This window comes from Caretta caretta, chromosome 18 (genome assembly GCF_965140235.1).
Source record: "Caretta caretta isolate rCarCar2 chromosome 18, rCarCar1.hap1, whole genome shotgun sequence".
Lineage (NCBI taxonomy): Eukaryota > Metazoa > Chordata > Testudines > Cheloniidae > Caretta > Caretta caretta.
In genome coordinates, this window is record NC_134223.1 from 8,878,807 (window position 1) to 8,900,057 (window position 21,251).

General features: G+C 45.8%; 1 protein-coding gene across 5 annotated transcripts in view; it reads right to left on the reverse strand.

The window, feature by feature from the left end:
• Positions 1-1,102: 1,102 nt before the first annotated feature.
• Positions 1,103-21,251, reverse strand: part of TMCO4 (transmembrane and coiled-coil domains 4) — an 83,113-nt gene continuing 62,964 nt past the window's right edge. For all 5 annotated transcript variants that reach the window (XM_048825342.2, XM_048825341.2, XM_075121170.1 and 2 more), the window contains one exon: positions 1,103-2,902. In XM_048825342.2, the coding sequence (XP_048681299.2) occupies positions 2,441-2,902 (462 nt within the window). In that variant the 3' untranslated portion in view covers positions 1,103-2,440. The remainder of the gene's footprint in view (positions 2,903-21,251) is intronic.

Consider the following 21,251-nt stretch of genomic DNA (forward strand, 5'->3'; position numbering starts at 1 on the left):
TTAGAATGGGCTGTAAGTCTTCGAAAGCCCGCGGGACTGAATCCTGCTGCACCAGCCAGCCGTGGAGGGGCAAGTGTACCACAGCCTGCAAAGGCATGGTTGAGCTGCAGCAGCATGCACCTTCTGGAAGCCCCAATGAGGAATTCTAGCTGAGAGCCAGAATAATCAGACCAGGGATCATGCTGGAGCATGGCCCCTTTGGAGCTCCTGCACAGGGACAGCAAACTCGCCGGAATCCTTCCTCCGACCTGCAGCCAAGGGGATGAAGCCCTGCCCCTGTGGCCAAAGAGGGCATGAAGGCCGAGAACTTAAGAGTCAGGACAGGCTGAGCTCCTTGATGACCTCAAAGCTGAGATCATAATGAATGTCCAACACGACCTCAAGAAAATCCAGTGCTTGGGGCTTTCCAGGGAGCAGGCTTGTCCTTCATAAGCTAGGCAGTGACCTGCTTTCTCTAGGGAACACAGACCTCTCCGTTCCAGGCAGCTTTCGATGCCTGTGCATGGTGCAGCCTGTGGTGCATGGTTCCCCCTCACCTCTGATTTTGGGGAGTGGCGTGAAAGCCCACAAATGGTCCCCTTGAGCAGGTACAGGAGTGTGTGGCATTTTGGAAACTGCCAATACAGATGCCCTTGTTTACGTGGAAAGGAGCTGCAGGAGGGCCACGCAATGAAAGCGTACTGCGGTTACTGCCCCTCAGAGCTTGGGCAGAAACTGCACAGTTCAAGCTGGTGATGCAGCTCAATGGTAAAATCACGAGAATCAAACTTTGTTCTTCTCTAGCACCTTGCACCCATGGAGCGCAAAACATGTGGCAAACTGTCTCAATCCCCACTGGGGATATGCTCAGGATCATTCCTCCCCTTTTACATATGGGGAAACTGAGGCAAGGAGTTTGCACAATGTCTTGTGCAACATCTGACAACCAGCCAGTAGCAGAGTCATGATGAATGAACCCCGGTTTCCGCCCTCTAGTGCCTCCGAATGAAAGGCTGGTTAACAGATCTGAGATGTACAGACACAGGTGAATCAAGCCCAACTGTACATGCAAAACTCCAAACATACCCGGCCACATTTAAAATAAAACAAAACCCCCCAACAATGCAAAACAAATTAAACCTTTTAATTTCCTAGTGAGAATACCAAACAGGGAGTTCCCAAGATACTCTTTCAATGCCCATCAAGTCACGTGGTTCCCTAAGACTCATAAGGTACAGCAGCATTTCCCTATGAAGGTGACAGTTGTTCCCCAAAGAATAAAGGCCAGTGCCTCAGCTGGTGTGTATCAATCACTGAACTGAGGGCCGCTATGCTGATTTACAGCAGCTGAGCATCTGCCCCGGGGTCCTTTCCTCCACACATGGGAGAACCAATCGGCAGGAGCTCTGAAGGCTTTGATCCAATAACGCTCCTATGCTGTATGCCCGTTTCCATGTTGTCCTGAAAGCAGCAGGTGAAGTGTTCTCTTTGGTGTTCTGTTCCACGTGCAGGGCTCCAGTGTAGGGCGACAGCACCTTGTTAAAGCATCTCTACGCAGCATCAATGACATGGTCAGTACATTGGTATGTCAGTCTCTGTGTTAGTTTGTGCACAAAAGCACTGAGGGGAAGGAAGGAGTGGGGAGCTCACCACTGACACCACAGTCCCACCAGCCAGCCATGAGCCACTCCTAGGGCAGCAGCAGAAGCTAGAGGGAGAAGGGAGAGAGCCCAATGTCTTGTGTCAAACTCCCACGGAGTTATGCATTTTTCATGGGTAGCAGGGGAGGAAACAGAACCAACCCGAGAGGCTGCAGGAATGGCTGTGAGATTTCAGCCCCGCCTGTCACAGCAATCAATATTCCCCTCTGGAAAGCAGATTGCTGCTCCCCCGTTAGAGCAAAGCAGCCTGGCTGACCATGTGCCTTTCCATACCAGCTCTAAGCACTAGCTGCTGGCGTTTCCCATTATGTAGCATGAAGTGATGGGAAAACAGGAGGAAGCAGTGACCATGGCATCCCACCCCCGTCCGCTGAGAAGCTCATCGGGTTGTACAGTCATGTGAGAGAGGCTTTAATCCTAGCAGAACATCCTCCCACCATAACACACTCAAAAGGATCCCTGATTTGTTCCCCATCAAGACAGACAACGCTGGGTTATCTGATGGGTCTAGTGCCTCTCTAATCCAATAACACAGCAGCTATGGATGTTATTACCTTTGCTAACAACTGGTTTGTCACATCCATTTTCTGGAGTGTCCTATAGCCCCACAAGTCCTGGGATTCCCCTGGGATGAATGTTCTGTAGTAACTGCCCCTACAACTGGCCAATGGCACCAGGGCTGTTTTGAGGGGAGGGGCTTGGTAGATGCCTTTCTGCACTCGAGTGCTAGACAGAGCGTGTGCTGTGGCCATGATGCAGCGACCAATGGAAGAGCCAGTAATTCATCCTGAGGCAGGGACTCAGTCCAGACCTTGGTGTGCTGCCTGGTTTTTGAGGTCATTAGTGTCTGGGCAGGGAAGGAAGGTTCCTCCCAGGACGTGAGCAGCAGAATCAGGGCAGGGCAGAGGGTTGGTTGGTAAAGGTTTTTCCAGCCCGGCTGGGTTCTCGTCTCTGCTGGCATCCAAAGAGCCTGGAAATTCAGAATCCTCAGGGTGTGCAAGATCCGAGTTCCTGTCACTAGAGTGCAGTCCTTCACTGGGTACAGGCTGCCAGGACCAGTGATCATGGCTGATGGAATCATCATCTCCCAAGGTGCTTTCCTCTTCCTGACTCTCACCGTCTGCAGTCAGCTGCCTTCTCTCACCCTGACTGGAGAAAGGGCTGGGATTCCCCTTCTCTTCCAGACGACACTCCTTGGTTTTAATGCCCACAGCCTTCAGGATAGTGTCCATTTGCTTCATGTAGTCCAAGTGGCCATTCACCTGCAAAGGACAACATAGTCCGGTGAGTATGAAAAGTCCCATTAATGCCCAACTATGCCAGAGTAGCAGAGCGCTGCACATTGGGGCCAGCAGCTGCAAGGAGATTCAGCCTCGGCCTTGAAAGACTGGGAGAACTATGTCTGAAAAATTCAGTTCCCCAAGACTATTGGTGATTAACCATTGCCCCAGCCACATGCAGATTCCCACTGGCTGCTCCACTCCTGCATCACTCCACCCTCTTCATCACCTTTGCTCCATGAGCAATATTTATAGTGCATGTTTAAAGGCTTGGACACCTCTAGATTTTAAGAAAAAGTCTTGCATGTTGTCAGGCTAAGAGGGGCGTGTTCTGTAGTGGTTAGAGTTCAGGGCTGGGAGTCAGGAGGTTTGGGTTCAGTTTCTGGCTCTGCAACTGATTTGCTGTGGGCAAGTCCCCACCTCTCTGTGCCTTAGCTTCTCCACCTGTAAAATGCAGATAATTGTTTCTACATCACAGGTGTGTAGTGAGAATTAAGAAGTATTAAGAGTTTTAAGGTTGTTGGATGGAACCTGCGATAACACGTTACTGAAACACTGTTCTAGCCTTAAGAATGTTCTGGGCGAAGCCTGTGTCTGGAGTATAAATCAGGCAGGGCTCTCTTACATTGCGATCATATGGAATTACAAGATAACTACCTTCTGAGAGGCATATTAGATTCCTCCCTAAATCAGTGCAAGCAAGAGAGAGAATAGTCAAATTTCCTCTGTTTAATTATAATAATTATGTTTAAGTATAATCAGTTTAAAAGGAACAAGGGAACATTAAGGATCCTAACCCGCCAGTCTGATGGCAGCCAGCTGCCTTTTCAGTCCAAGGTGCAGCATCTGCTGGGTGAGGCTTTGAAGCAGTGCAGCTAAGATCCTCAATAGAAAAGACTTGTCTTTAAATATCCTTTTCTATTCTACTCAGCCAAATGTGTGGATGCATCTGCCAGCAGAAGAGAAACCGACTGGAATTACTAGTGGGTTTCTCCATTGAGATGAAAATGCCATTAGCCTGAGTCATGACTGCGTTCATGGCCCACAGTTCTGCTGGCACTAGAGATTTTAGCAGAGACTAAAGGTGTGTGATTTTGAATCCTAGGGGTCCTTGGTGTCTACAGCCAATCCTCTCTCCAATAGCTGGCTCATAATGCATTGTGACAGAAGTTCCTTCCTTACCCCAGCTGGTAATCAGCAACACCCTGAAGCATGAACACTAACAGCCTTGTTATTTGAATAAATATGTCTAACACTTGATTTTCATTTTTCTAAGATATTTACCCCACTAGAATAATGTCTGACCACCTAAGTCTATACAGAGCTGCAGGGGGTGGCATAAAGCCATTGGGGAATTTCCTTAGGATGGGGAGATCCCCAGCTGCACCCTTAGTATACTTTTAAGTGCTGCAAAGGAGAGTTCGTTAGAATCAAAGATCTGGTCCACTTATTGGCAAAGTGAATAGTCTCTGGATACTAAACCAGTCCAGAATTATTTCATGTGAAGTCAAACCTAGCCATTTGTATAAAGCAGCTTTTGAGTGGTAACATTTGGATGCACTTAGAACTTGGAGCGAACTGAAGGATTTAATCAGCACATTAATAATTCACTATGCAACTTTAATCAGCCCAGATGGCTCAACAGGCTTGTTATATTTTGAACAGATTAGTACTTTCATTAAAATAACCACTGAAGGCCTAATGGACTGACTGTTCAGATGTGCACACTGTTCTCAGAAGAAGTAGGAATCCTTTATTCATCAGCATGGGGTTTAGGAGGCAGTGAAATAAAGGACGTTAGTGGAGAGGTGGATTAAGTGGAGAGGAACAGGTACTGGATTTACTGCAAAATAAAATAGTTAAAGTCTGCTGTTTGGCTCCATTTCCACCCCGAGATGTGCTCCCTTTAAAGACAGCTGTTACATTTCCTCTAGTTGGGCAACACTGCTCAGTGAGACAACTTTTGAAACCATTCTTACTACAGGGCTGATTCCATATGGTACAGAGCCCAGAGTCCAGGAGTACATGAATTCTTACTGTTCCCCACCTACAGAACTTCCCAAATCCACTTTGAGAATTGCCCCACAGAGACATTCATAGGGGAGATACAGGTAAACGCTATTGGCTCAGATAACGTGGTGATGAGGGGACTCACTCAAACCACTCCAGAAACACAGCCTCAAAAGCATTTCCTGAAAACCCCTACACGGTGAGGGGATTGCATGGATATTATTCCAGGAACTCACCCCTTAAAGCAATGCAGAGAGATCTCCAAAAGCCACTCTGATGGGACACCTAGCTAGACAGTAATACAGTTTCCTGTAATCACTGTAGCACGTGACTGCCTCACAAACGTCCATGAATGTATCTACCTTCACAACACTGTGTGATGTAAGGGAAGATTATTGTCTCCCTTCTAGAGGCACAAAAGAGATCCAAATCACTGTGACAAGATCCTAAAAGAACGCCAAAGAAATGTTGCCCATCCATTCATAGTAACCACCCCAAAACCTTCTATGGAGACATTGAAACCCACTCCACCTGATCTACCTGTGCTGATCTGTCCAGCTATGGTATTTCTTTGGTGCCTCTCACTGTGTTAGCCAATCACTAGTTAGTTAAGAGAGAATTTGTTCTCTGAAGAGAGCTTAAGGTCCAGATTTTCAGATGTCCTCAGCACACAGCAGCTCCCATTGAGAACAAGGGAGAATTCCTCTTCCCCCACTATTGAGAACAATGGGAGAAGCTGGGCACTGAACACTTTTGAACATTTAACTCCTTCATTCAGGTGCCTAAACAAAAAAAAACAAAACAATCTAATGTAGATCTCCCAAGTACCATCACAAACAATAGTCCCAAGCATCCAACTCCCTCCTCCCCAATCCAATGAGAAAACCCTAGGCTAACTTAAAAGGACACTCTAGACAACCTCAAAATGAATCACAAGAGAGATTTCAAAGTCCTTTGAAGATACACCTGAATCTATTCCAAGGGATGTCCTAGAAAGCTCTGTGGGAGAACACACTGAAAGCACACCCTGAACACCTATCTTAGATGACACCGCAAGTTTCTGTGCAGAGACCTAGTTTGCTCTATCTCCTTTCCCATGCCATTCAGAGACCAGGCTCGGTGAGTTACTAAAGACACCCAAACTGATCAAAAACCTTAAACCACTGCATTGAGATGCCCCCCAAATATTCTAAAGACCACTCTGCGATATCATCAAACCACATGAGCACACAAATTGAGATGGTCTTTTGATAATTCCAAGGATAAACCTCTAAACCATATTGAGAAGAACCCCCAAAATCATTGAGGAGACACACCAAACAGGTCTCTTGGGGAACTGCCCATTTCCCTGTGAGGAGACATTATCAAAATGGGTCTATTGGCCATGCTTGCTGAAAATGTCTAGGTCCTTGCTAAAAATGAGTGACTAATGCAGGGGTCTCTCGTGCCAAGACAGGAAGAGTTTGATGGGGTTTGACTGCGAGACGAAAGAGATAATCAGAAGGAAACTGGAGGCATTTCCAGTTTTTTATCACATTTCCTGCCTTGATAACACTGATGTTATCAGAGTTCAATCCCCAGTGCAGGGGAATGGATGAGAAATGATCTTGCCAAGTAAAGTCCATAAAAAGTAATTCTATCAACAACTGATGTGCCTCCAAAATGTATTGGATACAAAAGCATTTTTCTCTCTTCTCTCTTCAAATCAGCAGGCTATTGCAAATTATTTTGCTTTCGAAATAAGGGACTAAATTCATTCCTGGTATAACTCCACTGAAGCTAAATAGTGTTTACTTCAGGTATTAATTTACCCCAGTATCTTTTTGTGATGCCAACATCAATAATACAAGAAAAGCCAATAGGCTAAAATGAATTATGTCTTGTGCACACTCATTTCTGGGCAAGACAGAATTTCACTGCTAACACTTTATTTTAGTAGTGTCCAATTCCCTGCCACCATCACCAGGAGATGAAATGGCCCTGTTAAACCTGTGCAGGTACACTCTTGGAGGGCTGCTGAAATTAACCTGTTCTATTTTGAGGGTGGAGTGCTGACTTTGCATTTCTCGTCTAGAGCGACAGAGATGGGACCATAACGTTAGTTCTCGGACTAACATTCAACTCATGAGGTCTTGGCTCATTCAGACTCCCACTGACTTCAGTAAAGCTTGAGGAGAAGCAGTGAATGATCACGGACAGCCAGATCGTGCCATTAGAATCATAGAATCATAGAATATAAGGGTTGGAAGGGACCCCTGAAGGTCATCTAGTCCAACCCCCTGCTCGAAGCAGGACCAATTCCCAGTTAAATCATACCAGCCAGGGCTTTGTCAAGCCTGACCTTAAAAACCTCTAAGGAAGGAGATTCTACCACCTCCCTAGGTAACGCATTCCAGTGTTTCACCACCCTCTTAGTGAAAAAGTTTTTCCTAATATCCAATCTAAACCTCCCCCACTGCAACTTGAGACCATTACTCCTCGTTCTGTCATCTGCTACCATTGAGAACAGTCTAGAGCCATCCTCTTTGGAACCCCCTTTCAGGTAGTTGAAAGCAGCTATCAAATCCCCCCTCATTCTTCTCTTCTGCAGGCTAAACAATCCCAGCTCCCTCAGCCTCTCCTCATAACTCATGTGTTCTAGACCCCTAATCATTTTTGTTGCCCTTCGCTGGACTCTCTCCAATTTATCCACATCCTTCTTGTAGTGTGGGGCCCAAAACTGGACACAGTACTCCAGATGAGGCCTCACCAATGTCGAATAGAGGGGAACGATCACGTCCCTCGATCTGCTGGCTATGCCCCTACTTATACATCCCAAAATGCCATTGGCCTTCTTGGCAACAAGGACACACTGCTGACTCATATCCAGCTTCTCGTCCACTGTCACCCCTAGGTCCTTTTCCGCAGAACTGCTGCCTAGCCATTAATGAACCTCCTACAGCTTCCTATGCCACTGTGAGGAGACCACAGCACACACAACACACTGTGGCCAACAAGCTCTGCCTGCACCCTGCTTCGTTAGCAGGGGAGGGTGCAGAGACTGTATCTGTCCTCAGCCATGCCTGATGCAGAGACACAATCTGGCCCTGGGTAAAGTCTTGTGGATTAGGCGCTACGTGAGAAACATGGATTGAAAGAAAAAGTGTGCAAGGATAAACCCGATATAGTACGAGAGTCCATGAGACAGGGAACAAGGGCCTGTTCAACAGCCCAGTGAAGTCAATGAATGGACTTACATTGACTTCAGTGGGATGTGGATTGGGGCCTTAAGGAAAAGAGGTAGTCCCAAAGGGCACATGCCCCCATGAAGTCTTATATGTCTGGTCCTTCACTTGCTCCGGGTCTTCGGCAGCACTTTGGTGTCGGGTCCTTCACTCGCTCTGGTCTTTGGCGGCATTTTGGTGGCGGGGGGGTCATTCCGTGCCTCCGAAGACCGGAGCGAGTGAAGGACCTGACGCCGAAGACCTGGAGTGCCGCTGGGTGAGTACAAGCGGGTGGCGCCTTTTTTAAATCTCCGCTCCCCGTGTTTTCTCCACCTGGCTACGCCACAGTATGGAACTGGAGATGATTGACCAGGAGTCTGCAAAGCCAGATAAATACAAGTGATGTACAGAGCTTAATGGTAGGCAGGACTCTTCCCCAAAAGTGCACTACATACAGTAGAGCTGAGCAAAGAATCACCCGCAAAATCTGTTAGCAAAATGGAAGAAACCAGGGTTTCAGGGAAATTCCTCTGCCATCAGGACTAGAAAGTGCAGCTGTTCTACGTCCTTGACAGCCTGCTTTTGAAATGCAATCCCTCATTCTGAAATCTCGGCGGCTGGACCTCAGCCGTTGCACAAGGAGAGCCTTAAAAACAGGGAAGGAGGGGGAATCTAAAGGGAGCTTTTCAAAAAGTGTTATAAGGCTTTAATGGAAGACTAGAGAGTGTAAAATGAAAACACCTATTTGATTATTCTCCGTGGCCAGCTGCAGTAAGAACTGTAAAAAGAAATGCAATTAAAGAAGTGCTTTTCTAGCCAAAGTTATTACTTTATAGCATGTGGCAGGAAAATAAAAATCATGGGCCAGATTCGCCGGTACGCACTGGTGGCCTTACCCCGTTACAGCGGGTTTTACAGTCGCTTGCATCACCAGAGTGGCACAGCGCTGCTGGACTGGACCACTACTTCTGCCCTAGTAGCACAGAACAAGGGTGCAGAAAGATGCAGGTGTAGCTACCGACTTCTCCTCTGAACTACAGTACAATTTAAAGGAGTCACCATCACAAACATTTTGGAAATGTTTTAAAATTCAGACCCGTCCAAAAGTGCCAGAAATGTCCTTGTACATTCTCAGCTGTGCCTAATAAATTCAGGCTGAATTATTTCTGCTCTGTGTAACACGTGCCTGGTGTTATGGTGTCATAAAGACGCAGTTCAATTTGCAGGAGCTTTTAAAATAAAACAAAACGTTGTCCTATGCTTGAAACCAAACCACTGAAGGTCTCTGCCTGGAGACAAGTGATGGGCCTTCTGCCCTGGATGCTGTTGACTGGATTAATGACAGCAATTCCAAGTGGAGAGGAGAGGGGGATACACAACAGTGTCTGAAAAGTGATGACAATGGAATCAATTTGTAGTTATCACATGGCCTTCTGTTAGTCATAAGCTGTTGCTGGTCCTACAGCTCTGCTCAATTGACTGGGCTGTTTGAGAAGCTCTGAGAAGGAACAGATAAAGCAACAGCACATGTACAAGGGAGGATCCTTGCCCAAGGATCAGCCTCTGAGAACAGGGAAGGGATAATTACAATTTTAAGCATTTTTGGCTATATGACTGCAAAATGTGACCTTCAACTGCGTACAACCTGGAGGCAACACTTGAGAGGGTGTATGGCGCGGTGGACAGGGAGTGACCTAGGAGGCAGGCGACCTCAGCTCTAATTTTGGCTTTGTCATTGACTCACTATGGGTATGAACCAGATTTCAATACCCTTACTCAGGCTGCATCTCATTCATTAGTAGTAGCAGCTAGAGACCCTGCCTGCGTCCCTGCTGTGCTAGTCGCTGTACACTGTAACACAAAGCAAGAGAAAGTCAGTGTCTGGAAGAGTTTGCAGTCCAAACAGACAAGACAGAACATGAGAGAGGAACCGGAGATGGGAAGTGAATCACTCAGCAGACCAGTGTCAGAGCCAGGAACCCAATTGTTGTATTAATTCAGATGGAAGAGATGGGCCCAGAAACTCAAAAGTGTTAACATAACCCAATCACTGTTCATCATTAAACTCTGTTAAACAAAGGTTGGGGTTTCGTACCTAAAGACCTCAACACACTTAGTACCATGGCAATACGCCATTCAACGTCCTTTTAACCTTTCTGTAAAGATACAGAAAAAGAAGGAAAAACAGTGAAAGCCTTTAAAATGTAAAGTATCAAGTACGATTTTCATTTAACAACATTTTTTGTTCCCTTTCCCTTCAGCTGGAGAGAGTTTTTAGAAGGAATCCCCAGGCCCCCACCATCTGACCATCTTTTAGATGGTAATAACTGTTCTTTTTGGAGAAATGAGAAACGTTAGTTGTGATGGGCTGGAGATTTTGAAGTCCAACCTTGTTTCCTAAAAGACAAAACCAAACACAGAAGAAGGGAAAGAAAAGAACAGAAAAGATTGAACATGCAACTTCTGTCTCTGGTGCCGACTCTCATTTGCAACCTCACTGCTGGAGAAACACAAGCATGGCACTTGGTCTTCTTAGCCACTCCAAGACTTGGCTAATGCATACCAGCATTGGGCTATTCAGGGCATTGCTTTCCACTGCCTCCATGGTCACAGGCTTACAGTAGTGCTGGCATTTGGGGGTTAGCTATAGCTGGTGGAAGTGGTGAGGCCATCTGGGCTTCCTTTCTTTGGGCCAGTCTGATCAGAACAGCGCTCACGATTAGGATGACAAAGGCCCAGCGGTGTCAAAGTGGATCCCCAGGCCATGGTGGGGGTGGCTTCTTCCTGTTCTCCCACCTCCCAGTGAGCAGTTGTTGTCAGACAGCTTCTTCTGTTAATCCCCCCAAGCCTTGTCTTTTTGAGAACTCCAAAGGCAGTGAAGGGCGGCATAGCCCATCCCCTCATTATTTTGTTCATCAATTAGGTCTAATTTCTGATATACCAATTCACTGATTTCTCACCCCACGCCTCTCTTGTTTACCCAGCCTGATCTTAACACAGTTCTTGAGTTACATCAGGAGGCCTTTTTGTTTGGACTAATCCAGTCTGTCTCTCTTTTGCACCTTTTCCCATTGACATTTGATATTCTAGGTTATTGTGACATTTTATAAACGTTCACTCATTTTTTATAGTCGAGCTCACAGCTAGGGTAAATTATCACAACACAACCCATGGCTCCCGAGTTCCATTCCTGTGCTGTATTTACGAGACCTTACTCACCAAGAAATCCCTCTGCTATCACTGTGATTTCTCATGAAGTAAGGTGCTATTAAATGCGAACAAGGGCACCAGAACCAACCCCTAGGGGGAACTTGTGCCCTTTGATCCCACTGGACCTCAGCTTCTCCATCTGCCCAACAGGGATAATGCTGCCAACACACCTCTGTAAGCGCCTTTTAGATCTAGGCATGAAAAGTGCTATACAAGCGGCATTATTATTTGAAAGGAAAGGGCAACGATTTCTTATCACCATATAATGCAGCAAATCTCCTTTCTGGTGCACAGCCTCCAGGTAAAAAGACCTTTCACTATGTTGATCGTTGACACCTTTGACATTGTTAATCAAACTGAAGCTGACCTGCTCTATGCACAATGACCTGTATTATACAATGGTGGGTGAGACAAGGACACATGCATCTGTCTATACAAGAAAACTTTCTACAAATCTATTAGAAGCAAGAGGAAGACCAAGAACAGGGTAGGCCAGTTACTCAATGAGGAGGGAAAGACAAAAGAAAATGTGGAAATGGCAGATGGGCTAAATGACTTTTTTGTTTCAGTTTTCACCAAAAAGGCTAGTAGTGATTGGACGTCTAAAACAGTGAACGCCAGAAAAAAGGAGGTAGGATCTGAAGCTAAAATAGGGAAAGAACAAGTTACAAATTATTTAGACAAGTTAGATGTCTTCACATCGGCAGGGCCTGGTGAAATACATGGTCTGAGGGCCAGACAGATATAACCTGGAAAGTGCAGCTCTGGGTTTTAGAGGTTTATTCTGACCCCAATACACCTACTTTACACTGGTGCCTTCCCAGTGACTTCAGCAGAGTTACTTCTGAGTCACACTGGTATAAAATCAGAATGAGACCCAAGATTTTTATCCATTTTCTCATTCTTAACGTCATGTACAGAAAGCGGGGTTTTTTGTCAGAAAGTGGGGTTTTGTAAAGAACGATTTTCCCCCTCAAAATTTCTATTTAGCCATATTAAATATTGAAAGTGTTTCTTTCATTTTCAAAGCGTTAATTTCTCTCTGAGTGTGTTACTTCCAGAGAGCGTACTAAGGCCTGGTCTATGCTGGTGGGGGGGGAGGGGAGATCCCCTTTCTTTCTGGCCAGCTCTAAGTGTGAAATTATGCCACTGTAGCTTCTTTAACCCCCTCCCTAAAGACACACACATCTGTCACAATGTGTGGACACAGAGGCTGGGTCCCTCCGTGGCTTGGTAGAAATACTGATGGGCAAATCTCAAACCCATGGGAGCTTGGGTGGCCTCCTGTGAGTATTACAAGCAGAAAGAATCTGAAGAAATGGAATTCTCAGTCATTCTAGCAACCTGCATTCCTAGATTGGGCTGGACCCGGTCTTGATTCTGGGTCACCCCTTGGGAAGAACCAGCACTCAACCAATTTGGGAGAAAAACTGATTCAGCACTCTTAGGCCATGATGCAATACCTACTGAATTCAATGGGAGTCTTTCCAGTGACTTCAGTGGGCTGTGGATCTAGCCCTGAGATCATAGAATCATAGAATATCAGGGTTGGAAGGGACCTCAGGAGGTCATCTAGTCCGACCCCCTGCTCAAAGCAGGACCAAGTCCCAATTTTTCCCCAGATCCCTAAATGGCCCCCTCAAGGATTGAACTCACAACTCTGGGTTTAGCAGGCCAATCTCAAACCACTGAGCTAACCCTCCCCCCATGGTGAGAGAGAGAAAGGTAGATTGATTAGTGCTTCTCACAGAAATGGCAGTAAGGAGGGATATGAAGTGACTTTTCAACTGTAAAGAAGCAGCAGAGGGACCCAATGGAAAAGTTACCAGGACTTGTGGCTTTAGACCAGAGGAACAGGCCACTAAATGGAAAGGGGGAGTGGGTCTGTCAGGACTGAAGTGTATGTTAGGGCATGAAGTGACTTTCTGGAAAAGTTGCAAGTGAATCTCTTCAGTTCAGCAGCTGGAGTGAATCTTCGATGAGCATTTAAAAAAATGTAGATCTGGTATCTACATTTTTCCAGAGCCCTCTCACTTAAAAATGACTAGTTTTAACAGTTCAAATGTTCAGGAGAAGAGAATTTATTCAAAAGCTCATGTACAGGAAAGTTATAGGGTTAAAGTTGAAGTTATTAACATTATCCCTTGCTATTGTTTCTCTCCCTGACACAAAAGCTGATGGAGTGAAAAACAGGGGGTCAAATTAATCTGTAGTGTGACTCATCTGAAGTCAAAGGAGCTACATCAAAGATAACTTGTGCCCAGCGGGTCTATCTTCTTTTCTGAATTGTGCTCTCCCAGGGATATATTTCTTATGCATTAAATAAACCACTCAATCCCTGGTTTTTTTCTCCATTTCAAAGCAGGTTGAAATGAAGGTAAAAGTGGCCCTTTAATTACCATGACATTTCTGGAGTAGGTGGAGATGGAGGGGCACATAATCATTATGTGCAATCATCTTTCTGACCCAAGCCTTACTGAGAAAGTCATTCTTACGTAAGAGATGCTAACTGATGGATATTGTACCCAGATGCAGCTCAGGTCAATTTCACATGGATGGAATCTGAAGCACTTCTCCATAGAAACAGATAGAAAGGGCAACGGACAACCCCGCCCCCATGCCTCAGAGGTTTGTACTTCTCATTTTAGTGTCCTCTCTGGCTGCTAATTAGGGGTTGATTTTGCAGATGGGCTGAGGCCAGCCCATGCTTTTTAGCAAGTGTTGTTTGCACCTGCAATTTGATGCCTGCGAAATTAATGGTGGGTGCGACTATTCAGATTTGCACCTGCAGTTCATTCTGTGGCCCACATTGCCCCCGCAGAAGACAGACTGGACATTTAAAAATACGGCTGCTGTTGCCAAAAACAATATTCATACACAGTGAAATTATTTGTCCCAGCTTTCTGCAAATTCTTTCATGCAAGCTGTGGGCCTCAGTTTCTTTCACTTGCACCAGTTGTATATGGTTGTAACTCAGTTGACTTAATGGATTTCAGTTAGTGTAAGTGAGAGGCTGATCCAGCCCAGAGATTGCTAGCTTTAATTCTAGCCACCCACCTGACATGCAACAGTGGAAACCACACGGAGATCTCACTTTAAACTGTTTGAGTGGGAATGCCCAAGGAAGGAGTTGGGTAACATTTGTGGCTGAATGTTTGTGCTCAAGAAAGAGCAAAAGAGTGATATACACGCTGCCCTTCATTCTGGGATCTTCCCAGACCCTAACTTGAGAGAACAGTCTTGGCTATGAAATGAGAGCTAGGGAAGAATTTTTCTGTCATATAGAGTTTTCTCACAGCAGGCGTCGTGGCAAAGGGCTAGTACAAGAAACACGGACTATCTAAACGTATGCATCCATACAGCAGGCTAAATTTAACCCCAGTGTAAATGGGTGTAATTCCCCTGAAATCAAGAGCATCATAGCTTCTTACATCACATCTGAGCTTGGCTCAGCAATAGGTTCTCTGAATGCAATTTTCAGACCTAAAAATTAACAGCATAGAACTCCTTAGTTTGCTTTGATTAATTTTTTCCAACACCAGATCAAATTCACTCTCATTCCAGGAAGAGTCAAATCTTAAAGGCAAGTTGAGTGTTAATCAAACGCTACAATGATTCGCTCAGACGACTTGCCACCCTGGCTGTTCGGAAACGCCACATCACTTTGACAGCATAGGACTGCCAAATGCCAGACATGGATGTGAATGTGTCAGTTATCAGCCACTCCAACCAGAGCATCTGAGACATCTCAAAAGGGACCTTCTTACTAGACTTGGTTGGAATCTGGAACTTCCATTCTTTGGGAAATTCTGACATTTCGGCGGGGGGGAGGCGGAGAAAACAACATATGACTTCTGAATTGAAAGACAAAGCCAGACATTTCTCATAAATGAATATTCAAAAAAATGTAACTGACAGCGTTGTCTAGATACATGTCATTTCAAATATCAAATAGAACATATTGTATATATAGTATTAAATATAAATATATCAACACTCATATTTTAATAGACTGTAAAAGTTGAAACTAAATGAATCAAAATAATGATGTTGAAATGAAATGTTTCAACTTTTTTCCATCAAAAGTGTCAAAATCAACATTCTGATTTCAACAAAACTGCATTTTTTTGATTGCAAATTGTTCTGTTGAAAAATTTTGAGCTCTACTTCTCATCTTACATATACTGAATCTAAAGTGGCAGTACAATGGAGAGGAGAAGAGACGAAAAAAGACTGGAGACAGAATATGACAAAGAAAAAAATTAGAGGGATTAAGGGTGGGAAGAAAGATGACAGAGAAGAGAAGATGCATTGATAAACTACGTAGGTGATTGGGGTAGAGCTCCTACACAGGAATGGCAGAATTGGATTTTTTTATACAATTTCAACAGATAACATCAGTGTTTTAATTTCTTAAAATTTTCACTGATTTACATTTTCACAGCTGTGGAAAATTATGGAGGGCTACCAGCCAATGGGCTGCTGTTGTAGCTGTCTGTATCAGTTCCAGGATATTAGAGAGACAAGGTGAGTGAGGTGGTAATTTTATTCGACCAACTTCTGTTGGTGAGGGAGAGAAGCTTTCAAGAGAGACAGAGCTCTTCTTCAGGTCTAAGCAGAGCTTTGTTTAGCTCGAAAGCTTGTCTCTCCCATCAACAGAAGTTGGTCCATTAAAAGACATTCTCTCAGTCAATGGGGGCGGGGGGAGGAGGGGGGTCAGACAATAATTACTGAATAGCAGCGGATGTTGATATTCAAAAAGTTAAAGCTTTATCACCCTTAAAATACATCCTTAAATCAAATTCTAAGAAGTTCTCAGTCAGCATTTTTCTTACTTTGCCCACCTGCACATTCTGATGACTATTGATAAAATACTTTTTTGGTTTGTGCGTGTAGTGAAATCGACTTTTATCCACCTTTACTGTCAAAAATCGAACCTTTCAAGCCTACTGAGACATTCTGAAAGCTATGGGGAGGGACAAAGAAAAAAGGAAGGAACGCCACGCATAAAAATTGATCAGAGGGCTCCAGAGAGTCTTTTGAGGGGGAAGATGTTTTCCCTGATGCCCTTCTTGCAGTGCGTGCACTCTATGTACCAGGCAATCAGGCTGAAGTGAAGAGCTGCTTGTACAAATTTTTCAAGTATATGCAGAGCTGTTGTTGGCTATTTTTGCTGAGACTCTTAGCTGGTACCAGGAGCTGAATCAGGCTTTTTTCTTTAGCCTTTAAGCTGGTATCATAGCACTCCAAATTTTTCCAGCTATACCCAGGTCACATTAGGTGCCATTTATTTCCAAGATTGCTATAATCAAATACTTGGCTCTGAATGCCAACCCAAATCTGTGTTCTTTAAATTAGATGGTGCAAAGAGTGTTTAAAAGACTCAGCAAAGGAGACTACATGATACTGGAGCATGCCCCACGGGGGTGCTGATGGAAAAAGAACCCCAAGTGTGAGCATGGAGGGTCGGATTGGAGTATCTGGCCAGAGTTCTCTGGGAAATAATTTGGGAGAGCAGAACTTACTGGCATCAAAGATGACAGTGACCCAGAAGTGACCCAAAACATTAGGTCTTTGCTAAACCCTTTTATTGGGTTGACTTGGGTCTGTGACAAAGCTTCTAACTGGATCCCCTCTTTTCAAAAGAGACAGATTGAAAAAGAGTTAAACCCAGATTTTCAAACTGCGCAGCACCCACCAATTCCCACTGAGACAGAGATAGAGACTTCAAGGTCAACTTTGCAAAAGAGCTCAGCACCCAATCTTTTGCAAATCTGGCTCTTATTTAGGTGGCTGGATGGGAACTGAGCTCTTCTGAAAACCTAGCCCTGACTGTGTGTGCTGAGCACTTGAACATTTGTCCCAGAGTTCTTTTGAAAGCCTGTCCCATGGGACTGTAAGGCAGGATTTCTCTGCAGCACACTTTCTGGGAGCCTTCTGTAACCCTTGAGCATCACGGTGTACTCCTAAGGACATCCTGCGCCACTGAATTAAAAAGTCTGCACAAAAAATTAAAAATTCTGCGCACAATATTTTAAAATTCTGCAAAAATCTGCAAATTTTATTTGTCAAAGAAATGTGGAGGCTCCAGCATGGCAGAGGGGAGCACAGGCCACTGGCTGCACAGAGGTGGAAGATCACTGCACAGCTCCTACCCGGGACATGGACTCAGCAGTGCGGCTGCACCTAACCCTGACACCGCGCAAAGACTGGGCCTGCCCCAGAAAAATCCCAGGGCCCTGCCCCTCCTTGCCAGGTGCACCAGGTGTGTGCAGGCAGGCTCAGCAAGGCAGGATCCAAGTGTGGTTTAGTGTGGGAAGATCCAGATGTGTGTTGAGAGGGTTCTGTGTGGGGCAATCAGGGTGTGGGTGGCTCAGTGCGGGATCTGGGCGTCAGGGGGTGGATGCACAGGGGCTTGCTGGAGGGTTCTGGGTGCAATGGTAATGGGACTCTGAAGGGGGGTCCAGGTGAAGGTGTTTGGGGCTCAGTGGGGTGTGTGTGTGCGTGTGTCTGGGGGTGCTCGGAAGGGGGTCTGGGTGCGAGAGGCTCAGTGTGGAGGTCTAGATGCTGGAGAAACAGGGCTCAGTGGGCTGGGGATCCAGGTGCTGGTGGCTCTTTGGGGTAGTCCAGGTGCAGGGGGAGTGAGACTCGTTGGTGTAAGGGTTCTGGGTGTGGGGCGGTGAGGCTTGGTGGGAGGGTCTGAATACATGGGGGTTGGGCAGATGGGGGAGCAGCTTCCTGTACAGTGATCCCTCCCCCTGCAGCTGGGGGAGAAGTCTGGGGACGGGTCTGACTCAGCCCCAGATGCCATGCAGGGGAAGAGGAAGTTCCATCCTCCCCAGCCCAACCAGGACTAGCAGCTGAGCCTGACGCAGGGAAGGAGCCACCAGCCGGGTCTTCTCCAGTTTTGCCTCCTGCCCCACAATGATTTACCTCTCCGCCGGCTGCCCTGGACACCTGAAACATACTGCTGGGGAGGGTTGCATGACCGCTCTTGTGTCTTCCCTTTGCTTCCCCCATCAGAAAGTCATTTTTCTGCAGGGAAGCAAAGACATATGTGGGGGACATAAATTCTGCGCATGCGCAGTGCCGCAGAATTCCCCGAGGAGCAACTCCAACACATTTAACAACAGATCAGTGGCAACAATCCTACTCAGCAACTCTGTCACCTGAAAGGAGCTACTTCAGAGAAAGCCTCCTTCTTGGTCACCATGGAGGGGACTGATCACCCCTCTCATCCCATTCTTGATCAAGGAACACATATGCTCCTTCTTTCATTCTGTTGCTTATTCAGGAGTGTACAGGATTTGGCATCTGAATATCATTGGCTTAGGGCTCTCCGAGTCAGATCTTCTGCTGGTATAAGTCAGAATTGTCCTACTGACTTCCACTGAAGCCATGCCAATTTACAACAGCTGAGGATCTGGCCCCATGGTGGAGAGAATACGTGAGCTTTCTCAGATTGTGATGTCAACCCATCCTTCCCCCACAATCTCCTAGAAATGTCTGTCTCTAGCACAGGCACCAGTTAATGCTCTGTTGACTCTGAGATCCTGCTAACTTTCCATAATCAAATCATGACTCAAACTCAAAGATGCCAGGAAAGAAGAGGAAATTGATAACTTCAGATGGGTCTATTTGAAGCAGCCTCCTTCAATCTCTTCATCTGCAGCTGGACCACAATAACCAGCTTCACAGCCACTGCCACTCCACCAGCATCCGAAATTCCGCTCAAGAGGAGATTCATCAATTCTACTGTCACATCTGAACACCTTTTCATGGGCTCTAGATTGCATTTCCCTTGACTCCCCATGTGTCAAGGAAAATTATAAGACAGAAATGATTGCAGATGGTGATAAGAGGAAAGCAGATGGTGGTTGCCAGTCTGCCAGTGGCTCTTAGAAAAAGTTACTGGAGTTCCAGAAGATATACCTTCCCCTGGCAGGGTCACATATAAAAACCCCCTTCAGAACCATCACACATTCAGAATCCAAACTGCCCCATTTCCACTCCCCTCTTTACAGTAAGGAGCACTTCCAGGAGGAAGCAGTGTTATTTCAGCAGAACGTTCATGACACCAGATTTATAGTGTACTTGCTGTTTCTATGACCCTCCCCATTTACAGGGGTTTCTAACTCAGCTGCTTTAAACTTGCACCACGCTAAAATTTGGAAAGCAGGTGGTCAGCCTGGATTCCACATAGTTTTTCTATAAGTAGCTCAAACAGTCAAGATCTTGAACAGTCAAAGAATGAATAGCTAGCGGTTTAAAAAAAAATCACCATGCATTAAAAACAGCTTCATTTCACTTCTGAAATGTTGGTATTTCGTCCTTTGTGTGAATTGCTGCTTTTTGCTAAGGCTGGTAACTGTGCTGCTGTAATTATTAGATAATGAGCTTGCCTTTCTCTAGTGTCTGTCATCCAAATGAATCCCTTCATGTGTTACAAATTTCGTACTGTGCGTACACGTTGCCCTCCACTGATATGCAGCCGCCTCTGGGGTGACAGGCAGCATAGCTAAATCTGCACACACCACTTGTGATTACAGCTACATGGAATCATAGAGTTTAAGGCTGGAAGGGATCACTAGATCATCGACTCTGACCTCCTGGATATCACAGGCCACCAACACTGCCCAGCACCCGCACACTAAACCCAACAATCAAAATTAGACCAAAGTATTAGAGCCCACCGGTGACTAGACTGTTATGTGCCACAGGAGAGAGAACAGAAAGGATTAACCTGCACTAGTGCGGGAGTCCTCACAATGGCAGGGACAGAATTAAGATGAATCCAGATAATCCTGGCAAGTAACCTGTACCCACATGCTGTGGACGAAGATGAAACCTGCGTGAGTGTCACTGCCAATCTGACCTGGGGGAAAATTCCTTCCCTACCCCACATGCGGCGATCAGTTTAGACCCTGACCATGAGAGCAGGATCAGCCAGCCACGGACCTGAATGAGAGAATTGCTTGGTGCCACCTCAGAGCCCTTGGCCACCCCACCTGATGTCCCGTTGCTAGCCATGGCCACCCCTGACTCTTCAGAGGAAGGCCATAAAAGAAACAAATCAGAATACATGGTGGGTGGTGGTAGTGGGGTAGTGAATCCCTTCCTGATCCCAGCTGGTGGCTGGCTGAAACGCTGAAGCCTGAGTTTTCAGGAACATAAGACAGAAACCGGAACTGAGCCCCAAGGCGGCTGAACCCTGCCCTCTACCATCATAAACAACCCTGTCATACAATCCCACTCATAAATTTGTCCAGCTCCCTCTTGAAACTAATTAAGTTGTTTGTCCCCAGAACTCCCACGAGGAAGCTGTTCCAAAATCTCACCCCGCCCATGGTTAGAAACAGTCTTCTAATTTCCAGCCTGAATTTATCCATGGCCAGTTTATATCCATTTGTTCATGTGTCTACAGATCAGTCCTTCTACCTCCTTGTTTTCTTCATCCATAGAGCCCTGTGCAGATACAAAATTTGTATCTGCATTCACACCGCAAAAAAGGTCTGCGGATATCTGTAGCCGTGGATTTGGCTATCTGTGGATATAAAGTGGATGGATACCTGCGGATTTCCAGGACTCTATTCATCCCCCTGTTTTAGATGGTAAGCTCTCAGGGGTAGAGACGGTCACTTACTAGAGGTCTGGACAATGATGGCTAGCATGATAAGGCTCAATACAGTGGAGTCCTCTAAGCCCTACCACAATATAAACTATAAATACAACAACTCTACACAATGGTTTAGGAGAAGAACTGAGGAATTCCATACAGAGTTGAAATTCCTGGGGGAATTGTAAGCGGACAGAATATAATTATCCAAGCTGGAATTTGACCAGGAGACCGTAAGCATCAGGCCCTCAGTTTTACATCTCACTTGAAAGATGGCACCTTCCAGCAACCC